The sequence below is a fragment of the Bacillus rossius genome, chromosome 7 (assembly GCF_032445375.1).
Source record: "Bacillus rossius redtenbacheri isolate Brsri chromosome 7, Brsri_v3, whole genome shotgun sequence".
Taxonomy (NCBI): Eukaryota; Metazoa; Arthropoda; class Insecta; order Phasmatodea; family Bacillidae; genus Bacillus; species Bacillus rossius.
This window is the reverse complement of record NC_086335.1, coordinates 72748784-72761643: the sequence shown is the minus strand read 5'-3', so window position 1 is coordinate 72761643 and position 12860 is coordinate 72748784. Positions and strand designations below refer to the sequence as shown.

The window sequence follows — 12860 nt, the reverse complement described above, 5'->3', positions numbered from 1 at the left end:
GGCGGATGCCGCGTGACGTCAGCGGGTCGCTCCTGCAGGGAGTACCTGGCATAGTACCACTGGTATAGCGCCACTGGTATAGTACCACTGGTATAGTACCACTGGTATAGTACCACTGGCATAGCGCCACTGGCATAGCGCCACTGGCATAGCGCTACGGGCTCACCTCCACGAAGTTCAGCTGGTGGAACATCTGGTAGTCGATGGTACGCAGTCGATTGCGTGCCAGGTCGATGGTGCCGATGCGCGTGACCGCGCCGAACGTTCCACGACCCACGTTTGCGATCGAGTTGTCGCTGAAGTACAGGCGCCGGATAAAGCGCATGCCACGAAAAGTGTTGGCGTCTAGCTTGCGAAGCTTGTTTCCGCTCAGGTTGAGCACACGCAACACCGTGTTGCGCGCAAAGGTGCCCCTGGGAGCAAGAAACAACATAGCAAAGGTATAGGCCTAAGTATGTATTATATCATTTGTACAGTAATTGCATACTTTTTTTTATGGAGGATGCCGTTATAAAAATTATATCTTATGTGTTAATGGGTTAGTAGTTTAATGTAATCAAAATAAAACTAAGTTAACAAAAATTTTATCCGTCGGCTTTTCAAAATTAATTGAGAACTAAGAATAAGGCTGTTATAAGATTTTAATGTAAATATTTATGCCTTCTGTGGAACTTAAAATTTTAAAGTAAACATTGCAATGGCCTTTAACCTCACGAAACCAAACCCAATCCGTTTTAACAAAACTCGGGTATGAAATAAAAATCTTTTACGTGTTACAATATAAATTTTTATGTTCTGAGTGAAAGGATTTCAATTTTTTTTTATATATTTTGTAATACCAAACCAACATCTTTTTTATTTAATTAGAAATTCTCACCTTGGTCTTTAGTAAATCAGGAGATGTAATTTTCAATTGCAACACACATACATACAAATTTTAAAATCCCTGAGAGATGGAATATAACATTGTTTTATATAATGTGAACTTAAATGTGTGTTATTTATGCCAAGGTTACTAATTTATTTTTCGAGAAATACCTCCACATTAGCAATGGTATTTAAAAAAAAAACATATACATTTCATATCAAAACAGTTTTTTTAATTTGACATGTTTTATTAAAAAACATTTTTTTAGTTATAATTATTCATACACAATATCTTAACATCTGCTTGATAACATTAGCAATAGGAAATAGGTTTTTATTTGCACATGCTTGTTGATTGTGGAGTTGGCCTTCATCTTGGATGTCCTTGATCTCCTTAATTTTGATTTTGAGTTAATTTGATTTTTGTCTCAGTCGCCATTTTGAAGTCTGTTATCAACCGCCATCTTGGTTCCGAAGCTTAAAGTTATTTATCGTCAGTGTTGCCGATGAATTTTATTCTGAAACTGTGTTTAACCTAAGACTTTGGTGTGCACGTATTAAATTTTTTAGCGTCTGCAACACCCGGGCATGTGTGAGGCCTATTTGTACAGCCCTGGCAGTCATGTTGTGCGCGGTGCGCAAGGGTAAAGTTAGCGGCCATGCCGCTATTGATTAGTTTTCAGCACGGACTTATTTAAAGTAATGTTCTGCCATTTACATAGCCCCATGATCTGGGAAATTTTTTCCCCGCAGTTAGGCAAAGTTTGGCAGAATTATTGTATTACTGAGATTCTATTGAGAGGCTTAGAACTCGTTGCAGTTTTTCGTAGGAAGTAACCGCACGTCGATTAGGATTTTCAGTACTGTATGCAGAAACTTGGTAGTGGCAAGTTAACTGTTGCAAGGGCGCCCATATGATAATTTGTAGGGGGGGGCCAGACTTAGGGGTATGAAGTATTTTTAATATTTTGGAAGACTTAACTGCGGCTTGTTACTAGCCATAAAATAGTTCCAGTTCTGACCCTGTTAAAATTTTTTGTCCTGTTACTAAAATAATAGACCACAGTACTCATTCGCCATAAAAAAATCTTTATTGGCTACTTTATTAATTAAATATTAACTATTTTATTGAAACAAATGAATTTTTAGAAACACAAATGCAGGAATAGAGTCCTTATACTTTTGAAGCGTCTCGGGTACACGGATATCAAGAATACAGTCCTTCAACTAATTGCTCTCTTTACCCCTAAATAAATGTCGCGTACAAATTAAATTAAAATAATTATAAAGTTTAAAACGTGTTGATCAAAAGATTCAACTTTGGGAGAGAAACGATTTGAGTATGTTATCACAGTCAGAAAACAGTTGTTTTTAAATGTAACACCTGAACTACGCTTATAATTACAGTCAAAAATTGTTTCACAATTAAATGAATATTACTATGTTTCGATATGAATCATAATTGCTTATCATTTAAAATTAGCACAGATGGATTCAGTAGTAAAGCACAGAAAAAATTAGTTTATTATTAAACTAGACTATTTAACCAAACAGTATTTAGATGTTAAGGAATTAAGTGACACCAAAACCAATGAAAATAATCGAAAATTTCTAAATGCTGACATAACTCATATATCAGCTTTCCACAGAAGAGTTTAGTTCGGCGCAATTAATCCACACAAAACAACTGGACATACTATGTCGACGCGTATTTTAAGAATATAAGAAGATCCACATCGCAGTATAATTTTTTTTTTTCGTGTCGTGTGGTGCGGGCCCCCATTTGTGGTGCGGGCCCATAGGCTACAGCCTAGATAGCCTGCGCGTAAATACGGCATTGATAAACCCTTAAATAACATGTTCAGAACTTAACTTCAGAATTAAGAGTACATTAGAACCTCGATTTTACGGAGCCCGGACTGAACGAAGCCGCGATTTTACGAATACATTTTTTTCAGGAACCATCTAAAATTCGGAAAATTTGACACCAAAATATATTTTTAAAAAAATTAAAAAAACACTATGAAAACATATAAAGATATTAATTTTTAATGCACAGCGTATTCATATTTTAAAGCTAATACAACAGCCATTTACCGTTAGTGAATATTGTATAAGTTATTGCGGCATCAAACTCAAAATCGAAAAGAAAAAATGGACTAGGTACACTTTATTTGTCGCAAAGTTCGAAATTTCTTAGATTGAAAAATTATGCCAAGGCTGTAAAAATATTTATTTTACCGCAAATGAACTATACTCAACATTCCTTACCCATTCCAACATTTCCAGCTCGTGAACATAGCAACTGAGCTTGAAACCTTGAGAAGCGTGAGAGAAAGAAACGATATTGAGTAGCTACTTCCTCTCCTTTCCGCTAATATCCAGCAACCCAAGCCATTAGGCATTATCTTGACAATTTTCGCATTAATTACCTTCGCTGCATCGGTTTCCCAGTAAAAAACGCTCAAAAATGGTATAAGTGACGCAGCAAGTAGACGTGACGAGCGGATTTTCAACTAAGCTTTTTTTTAACTTACTATACAAACAAATAATTCCCTATGGCTATCACAAATTCAAGGGCTTCTCGCACTAAAATGTACTGTGTTTTTAATGAATGTCTGTCGTTAAAGAGCAGCGTTTTTTTTCACCAAATAAGCCTATGATTAAAGACCGTAAAAATTCGCGGATTCCTTTCGAGACAGGCTGGAATCCAAACTCGTTTAGCTTAATGCTGCGTCAGTGATTGGACCGCAATTTACCTGAAGGACTCTGAGCCAATGGCAAACACTCAACAAAAGAAGTATCGAATCATAAGAATCGCAGTAAACAGTTTCCCCGAGTCGGTAGCCAATGACCATGTGATAGTTGCCAGAGTACATAGGAGAATCGTTTAGTCTATCCTAGTGGTCATTGAAACCGCGAATTTTTCCAGTCCCTACCTATGATCACTTTTATGAAACAGTACAGGTGTACACTGAACTGTGTGCTTGTTCTCCTCGATTATGTTACTAAAAGTGCGTTCATTAATATTTTTCAAGCTGATTTGTTAAAGATTAACTGATAAATATGATAAGGTGAAGTCCATAAAAATGCAAGGCAGGGAATTCTTCCAGCTCATCAACCCGACCCTGGATAGTCTCGTCTGTGTTCAGTCGTCTCTGGCAAGGAGTGGACAAGTTTGCAAACTCAAATATAAATTTATTTTAGTAACACGCGTCTTACGAAAAGGAAAGATATCCAAGAAAGGCATGTCGGACAACCTACTGTCACCACACAAAAGTTAACATGATGCAATGCGTGGTGCAACTGTGTTTAGTCGCTGTGATGTCGCTTTTATATCACTCGTGCAATGAAGCAAGTTGTGGAATGTTAAAAAAAAAAATAAGGGGAGGGCAGAGGGCAGACAGCAGTCATTGTTTTTACTATTTAATATTATATATATTCCGTTCAATAAATTATAACATGTATCTTCACAGGGTGGGGTGTTTGAAATTTTATGAAGATAACGATTTTACGAATGCAATCCAAGCGACTGTGAGCATACGTAAAATCGAGATTCCAGTGTAAATTGCTTTCGAGTCTACTGAAGGTAGCGGAATCCTTATCCCTTTAAACACTTTTGAAGGGAAAAAGTGATATCCTCTAAATTAAAAATTCCAACATAAATTTTACGTTGTAGACTTTTCTGAACAATAATTCTTATTTGAGTAACTTTAAAGGTGTTAGCTTACCTTAAAAATTGTGAATATTCTGAGCGGATGTGACGAATGAGGAAAACTAAGAAACACTACATAATAACAATGGTTTTTATCTTTACACTTTTCACTTATTTATTTGCACTTAAGTTATTTATACTGACTGAATACACTAAACTAAATCTAGACCAGATGCATAAAACTGTAGGTAGACCTAAAGACTATTGAAAAATCTCTGTTTTGAGATGTTATTTGTGAACATACACATTATTATGACAAAAAGTAGCAAAACATTTCGCCGTCTACAAGCACATGTCAACTGTCGCGTCGTCTAACTCTGACTGGTCTAAATCTGTTCTGTTGTGTTATCGCGCGAGCTTGGGTAGGAATACGAAGGGGAATGACTCGCCACGGGCGTTGCGCTTGAACAGCGTTTTCTCCCTGTACACAACACCTTATATCGCAGCAGCAGAAACTAATGCTTGAACTAACATAACAAATGAAATAGACATGCAAAAAACGATATACAATAATATCTACGTGTTGAATCACTTCTACATAATACCGAATTTAAATAATTTTCTTTAAAGTAAAACACCTGACTACACTATATTTTTTTCCTTCCCTGAAAGCTAGGGGGGGGCCACGGCCCCCCCCTGCCCCCGGGTATGGGCGCCCTTGAACTGTTGCGAGAATGCTAAATGTTTGAGGCGCAGTTAAAGAAAATTATTTTTTTTATGTTGGGCAAATTAATTTTAGGCTCTTTTCAAGATAGTTTCCGACCACAGACATTTTCTTTATTTCAGACGAATTATGTGAGATATTAACTCGGTGGCAAGTAGATATTCCCTATACAATATAACTCAACTTTGTTTGGAAATATAATCTTCTCATAGTTCTGTAGTCAAATCGCAGTTATAACCGGGAAAGCTTTTTGAAAATATAGCCCTTTATTTTTGGGTACAACTCAAAGAAATTTTGGGAACTCGTGGAGTGTAAGAGTAGTCATAATAATTAAGTCTTGATTATTAGTAGAACCTTTCTGAACACAAATGAAGCATGCTTTCTATCTATTATTGGACACTATTAAAGGACTAGCTAAGTTATGAAAGGCATATTTTCCAACCACATTATTTCATTGATTTAATATAAATATGTATGTACTAATATTTATATCGTATTGCATTATAATGTTCTTATTAACTTTATTGTTCGTATTTATGAGAGTATTTTTTTTTTTGGTAGTAAAACTTGTTATTACGAATATAAAGGAATATATGCCTGGGTGTAAGGAGATTTTCAAAGTGGTTAAAAGGTTGAATTTGTCATATTTAAAAAGAAATTTTTTGTTGTAATTTGTTTACTTTTGGCTTTAATGACTCAACACATTTTCAGTTTATTTTTTGGTTTAGATTTTTTGCATTTTGCTATGATGGCGGTAGGGACAAAGTTCGCTGGAACCCAACATGCACCATCACACCAGGGCAGCGGGTACCTGGGAAGGTCAGCGATGGCGTTGTGGGACAGGTTACACCACGACATCTTGTTCAGGTCGGCGAAGTGTGAGGCATCGATCTTGGAGAGGTTGTTGAAAGACAGGTCTACCACCTCCGCATCACGCAGGCCCTTGAACTGGTTCTTGCGAAGCTGCGTGAGGTTGTTGGCGTGCAAGTCCAGGACCTTGAGGCGGCGCAACGGTGCCAGCGCTTCTGGGGGCAGCTCTGACAGCGACCCCCCCACCAGCGAGAGCCGCTCCAGGCGGCCCGGCAGGGACCCGCCGCCGAACGCATTCCTCGGCATTGCGCGCAGCCGGTGACCCTCCAGCCGCAGCCACGTCACATTGCCCAGTATCTGCGGGTAGTCGCACTGTGCGGTACCCAGCTCTACAGCCTTGCACTGTGCGGTACCCAGCTCTACAGCCTCGCACTGTGCGGTACCCAGCTCTACATCACTCGCACTGTGCGGTACCCAGCTCTACAGCCTTGCACTGTGCGGTACCCAGCTCTACAGCCTCGCACTGTGCGGTACCCAGCTCTACAGCCTCGCACTGTGCGGTACCCAGCTCTACAGCCTCGCACTGTGCGGTACCCAGCTCTACAGCCTTGCACTGTGCGGTACCCAGCTCTACAGCCTTGCACTGTGCGGTACCCAGCTCTACAGCCTCGCACTGTGCGGTACCCAGCTCTACAGCCTTGCACTGTGCGGTACCCAGCTCTACAGCCTTGCACTGTGCGGTACCCAGCTCTACAGCCTTGCACTGTGCGGTACCCAGCTCTACATCACTCGCACTGTGCGGTACCCAGCTCTACAGCCTTGCACTGTGCGGTACCCAGCTCTACAGCCTCGCACTGTGCGGTACCCAGCTCTACAGCCTTGCACTGTGCGGTACCCAGCTCTACAGCCTTGCACTGTGCGGTACCCAGCTCTACAGCCTTGCACTGTGCGGTACCCAGCTCTACATCACTCGCACTGTGCGGTACCCAGCTCTACAGCCTTGCACTGTGCGGTACCCAGCTCTACAGCCTTGCACTGTGCGGTACCCAGCTCTACAGCCTTGCACTGTGCGGTACCCAGCTCTACATCACTCGCACTGTGCGGTACCCAGCTCTACAGCCTTGCACTGTGCGGTACCCAGCTCTACAGCCTTGCACTGTGCGGTACCCAGCTCTACAGCCTTGCACTGTGCGGTACCCAGCTCTACAGCCTTGCACTGTGCGGTACCCAGCTCTACAGCCTTGCACTGTGCGGTACCCAGCTCTACAGCCTTGCACTGTGCGGTACCCAGCTCTACATCACTCGCACTGTGCGGTACCCAGCTCTACAGCCTTGCACTGTGCGGTACCCAGCTCTACAGCCTCGCACTGTGCGGTACCCAGCTCTACAGCCTCGCACTGTGCGGTACCCAGCTCTACAGCCTCGCACTGTGCGGTACCCAGCTCTACAGCCTTGCACTGTGCGGTACCCAGCTCTACAGCCTCGCACTGTGCGGTACCCAGCTCTACAGCCTCGCACTGTGCGGTACCCAGCTCTACAGCCTTGCACTGTGCGGTACCCAGCTCTACAGCCTCGCACTGTGCGGTACCCAGCTCTACAGCCTTGCAACAGCACGGCACCTCTCACGTCCTCGACTGTTACGAACCAGGGTTGAAAATCTCTTTACTATTCATCTCATGCATGGCCAGACACAAATTTTAAATAAAAAGATCTAAATTAAAACATTTTATCTGTTCACTTATTAAAAAAAAAAAACTATTCTTTCGTAAAATTTGTTCGCATACTCTTAAAAGTACAATGAAGTACAATATATGTACGAATTTATCTTTACCACTGGAGGTTAAGAGGTCGCTTGAAAGCTGGTAGTTTGAGTATGTGCTTGCAATTGTGCAGCTTGTAAACACCATATGTAATATTAATTCAAGGATATATATCATGCACGTAATTAAACAAGTGTAGAAATTAAATGCTGATGAATGTAGCCTTATCCATCATACAGAATGTGATAAAGTTCTATTTAGACTAATGGAAGACAATACTTGTGGGATGGGTTCCAGTAATCCCGTGTCTTAAACTAGAGCCGAGGTATTTGGTGTTGAGGTGTATGATAGAACATTATTTTTCTATGAGACGATTTTACTATGTGACGATATTTATATCATATTTTATTTTCGTTTGTAAGGTTTTAATTTCTCAAAATTCTAGAAAATAAATCGTTAAATTGAATAGTTTAAATTAGGTCGTTCTCCATTTAAGATTAGAGAGATCTTTTTAATACTGTTAATACTGCTGAGCGCTGATTGCCTAGTGCAAGATTGAAAGTACTCCATTTAGTTATTGGGGAAAATGAATTTTCATATGGTATTTTAACTTAGGATAACATACATTAAATTACCTACTTGAACTGTTGTACTGATTCTCTTAATTTCGTTAATGAGTTGGCTGGGCATATGGGAATGTTGTTGCAATTGTGGCTTCTGAGTGCTTGAATCAAATAAATCGAGAGCAACCTTGGATCTGGTCATATAATCGAAATCCGAGTAAAATTTCTGCCCTTTTCTAATCAGATTCATTGCTTCGCTAAAGACAGGTCGGCACTTAGAGAGGGCTCCAAATACATGGTTTGGGCCAAGCAAACCTTCCACAGAAAATGGCTTGGTTTCCAAACTCAAACTCTAACAAGGCTCTAACAAGGATCTGATTTAATTAACAAAAAAAAAACATTTATCGAGCTCTCTGCAGCTCCCAATCAGTGCTAGACATTTTTTTGTGTTAAAAATTTTCGTTTCCGTTACCAATCGGCCACTCTCTTTGGCTCTGACATAGTTTAGCATTTAATCAGATATTTTGAAGGGTAGGAGGTTCTGAAAGAAGACGTAACACTACCAGAGCCACAGTGTAGAAACAGAGGGCTCGAAGGTCACTAAAACACTCGGAGCGCACCTGGAATGCTTCTGAGGGGAACTCCTGCAGTTGTGACCGCAGGATGTGTAGCTCCTGCAGGGTTCTGTTGATGCCGTGGAAGGTGTGAGGTGCGATGGACGTGATTGGCGTGTCCTCAATCCTCAGCACTCTGGCTCTCAGCTGATACAGGAGGCTGCCGTACAGCTTGCCTGCCAACACACATGTCTGCTCTGCTGCCAGCAGCTCCAGCTTAGTTGCCACACGAGCATTTGAACCGCACATTTATCTGCTGTAAAGTCCACAGTGACAGGTCTCAAGCCGTAGGTGTTAGAGTGATAGAGTGCCTATTGTTTCACCAACTATGCGTGGCACCTTAGCACATCCGGTCACTGAGGATCCTCAGTAGAATGATAAACACCTCATGGCATGTTCCAGAAGCTGTAACATTAGCTGGAGGGAAACAAACCACTCATTTCACTGTAACAGGCTTTAGTAAAAAAAAAGTTGTTAATAATAAGCTGTACGACCAGTTTGTTGTTTTCAAATTTTATACCAACTCTTGGTTAGAATATTCTTTCTTATATTCAATATATATTTTTCTGAAACCAGGTTCATTTTTGTTCTGTTGAAACAGAAACTTTATAAATGTTACATTTCACATACGTATTAAATTCAATCCTGCAAAAAATGCAGTTAAATAACGAATACAGTTACTTGTGGCTGTGAGTATTATCTATTTTTATGGAATAGTGACCACGATAGCTGTTTAATTTCTTCTGGCCTTGACTTATGACTCCAGTGAGACGTCCTATGTTTCGCAGCAGTCAGAGGTTGAAGACTCTGGGCTCTTGAACTCTGACTGCAAATGGGTGGTGATGATTGAATAGTTGGCAGGTTGAATGAATGTTCATAACACCTCCCATCGTGGCAGGAGGCACATAGTCGTGCCGAACTTACAGCGAACACCCGGCAAGAAGACCAACTTCGATTGCTTTTTGTGAGGAGTTGAATTACTCATTGTTATAAAATTAACTTATTTAATTAGTCTTACGAAACGATACCACAGAACTTATTCAACGTCCTATAGCCAAAAAATTCATAAATACTGAACTACGCAATGTTTAAACTATATTTGTGCTCTACATAAAAATCAGTATAGAACAAATAAAATATTACTGTGTGACGATATTGATTATATGTATTATTTTCGATTCTATAATTTTAATTTCTCATAATACTAGAAAATAAATCGTGAAAATGGAATAATCCGTGTACAAATATGTCCGCTTGTTGTGGCTAAAAGAGAGCATGAGTAATGCCACCTAGCTTTGAGCGAGTTGCCATAGCAAATGAGACTTCAGCTGAAAAACATCCAGGCAGTGACGCGAGTCTCTTCAAGCTGTAGAAATGAAGGTTAAATGCGAGCGCAAGTCGCATTCATCGGATGAAGGGAATAAAAAAGTAACTTTTTCCCCCAGTTATCACATGCCTCCGGAAACCAATATCTGCGGTGGCGCGCAGAAGCAGAGACAGGATGACGCTTCATTCACTTAGAACACAAGGTCCTCAACAGCGTGTTGGGAGCCACCGCTTCTCCCTATATTTTAGGTAAAATTTGGTTACCTCTGTACCATTTTTTATATCTTTAAGAAAAAATAGTCCTTTTTACTATGTAACTAGATCTAGTAGTATTGAGCCTTAACCACCCATGTGCGAAAGCGATACGTCTGCGTTTCGTACGGGCAACGAAGCACCGATGACCAATCATCGACCAACAAGGTAACAACCTCAGCTCCGATTTTATTTTACCTAGTAACCTATATTTCAAGCATAAACCAAAGTACTGGGATGGTATTTTTATTTGGAAAACGGAACTTTGCACCTTACGTTTTCCTTGCAGATTGTTCCGAGTTTATGGATTTGTTTTCTAACTTCCTGGGTATGCAAAATTTACTATGCATTGTGGTTTCAAAATGAACTGGCACAAAATAGTGTAAATTCATATTTGAATGACTTGGCCAAGTTAGTACCTACACGAAAACCTGTCAACGTATGAGTAACTTTCATGGTACGCAATTACGTAAGGATTTTTCAGAAGTTTGCGTATACTTTATGAACCTGAACCCAAGGAATGCATTGTATTTAAAGCAGACATAAAATTTTTTTCAGTGTGTTATAGTAATGTTGTCAGAGCTCTGAACTTGCATGACACAATTCCGCCCAAAGTACATTGCCCACATTAAACATTTATCGGCATTTAAGGGTGCCGCCTGGACGCTGTAAGAAAGACACTGTAGGCATTTACCTCTATGACTCTCATTCAAAAAGTACTTGAGATTTTTAATTTTTGTTTGTGCAGGAAAGGAATAAAAAGTACATTCGACGTCAGTCTGGCGGATTTAAGTTGTCCTGTACCCGCATTTACACTTTCCTGACCTCCACCAATATCACGGAATTCGCCTTTTTTAACCTAAAAAAAACAGCCAGAATTTAAGGAACTCATCAATCGGACATGCCTTAGACCTTCTTGGTTGGTTCCTGCAGTTCAACAGGCATGTCACCACGGAAAATTCTTAATAGCAATACTAGAGGTAAAGTCTACATCGCGAACTGCTCGCTGTCTTGTGGCGCCCTCTGTAAAGGCCTGCCGCATGCTTCCCCTCCCACCGCGCCCAACTCTCCCCCTTAAGAATATTTTGTTCTCTTGTACTCATTACCATCCCACTGTATCGAAGCAGCGTCAAAATAAAGTTGGATGGAAAGACTAATAGGGTATGAATAATAATGTGAACTTTATTTACAATGCTCAATTTATATGAGTTCTGCAAGAAATATTTGTAGATATATTTTAATTTTTACTTACCCGGGGTGTGAGATGGTGCATTAACTATCACACACCTTCAGTATTCATAAATAAAGTGGTAAAAAGAGTAACTGCAAACAGATTTGTGCATCACTTACCCATGTTGCACTTGTAGAAGGTCAGGTCATGGATGGGCAACTTGAGGCTGGCAAGGTTGGCGAGACCCACGGACACTGAGGCGAGGTTGGTGTTCTCGCAAAGCACACCAATGCCCTCGTCACCACTCCTTATGCACTTGCAAGGGTAGAGCAGTAGTGGCTTGTCGGGGCAGCGGTACCTGGGTCCTGGCGGGATGTACTCTCCAGCCACCAGCTGCACCGCAGCCAGCAGCCATAATGCACTTACGTCCATGCTGTTACTGAAACAAGCAATACTCATAAGCTTACACTCTAAAAGTGTTTTTGTATTTTTACAATGATAGGCCTTGGAAACCCTGTTGCCAAAGATATCACTTGTAAAATTTCGAGGCAAGACTTTGTACTATATGCAATTTTACTGCCTTGTAGTTTTACAAGTGATATCGTTGGTAACAGAGTTTCAAAGATTTTCCTTGTAAAAAGTACAACATTTTTTTTACAGTGCACGAGGGTAAAACAGTAGAGGCTGGTCTGGGCAGTAGTACCTGGTAAAATGGATTCCCTCCGTTTTGAACGTCGCGCCAGGCAAGTGACTTGAAGCATTGCGCATGGTGGCGGCTGGCTAGAGCGCATGCGCGGCCAGGTGGAGGCCGGGCTGAAGTGTGGATGCGAGTGGACTGGGTGGAGGGGAGACTCGGCTGTGATTGGGCGGTCACCGCCACACGTGGCGACATGCAGGGAGACAAGAGGCAAGGCTCGTGCTGACCGGAGAGCAAGCACATGGGTAGCCAGGTAGGTACATATCCACGTGAGGAGCTACGACTGGAGTGAGAGCCAAGACGAGCCTCCTCACTGAAGAGGAGCGACACAGTTGCCCTTCGTCGCGGTGGCCAGGAACATAGCAGTACTGAGGTGGCATCGACGATTCATTGTAGTTACCAGCGGTGGACCCTTAGTCCT

The 12860-nt window shown here is 41.2% G+C and overlaps 1 protein-coding gene across 1 annotated transcript in view; it reads right to left on the bottom strand.

Moving 5' to 3' along the window:
- The window catches only part of LOC134534388 (chaoptin), a 42691-nt gene that overhangs the window by 23649 nt on the left and 6182 nt on the right, over window positions 1–12860 (bottom strand). The window contains exons 2-5 of the mRNA XM_063372852.1: window positions 11922–12181; window positions 9000–9169; window positions 6058–6413; window positions 167–413 (exon numbers count right to left, since the gene is read on the bottom strand). Of these exons, the coding sequence (XP_063228922.1) occupies window positions 167–413; window positions 6058–6413; window positions 9000–9169; window positions 11922–12174 (1026 nt within the window). The 5' untranslated portion in view covers window positions 12175–12181. The remainder of the gene's footprint in view (window positions 1–166; window positions 414–6057; window positions 6414–8999; window positions 9170–11921; window positions 12182–12860) is intronic.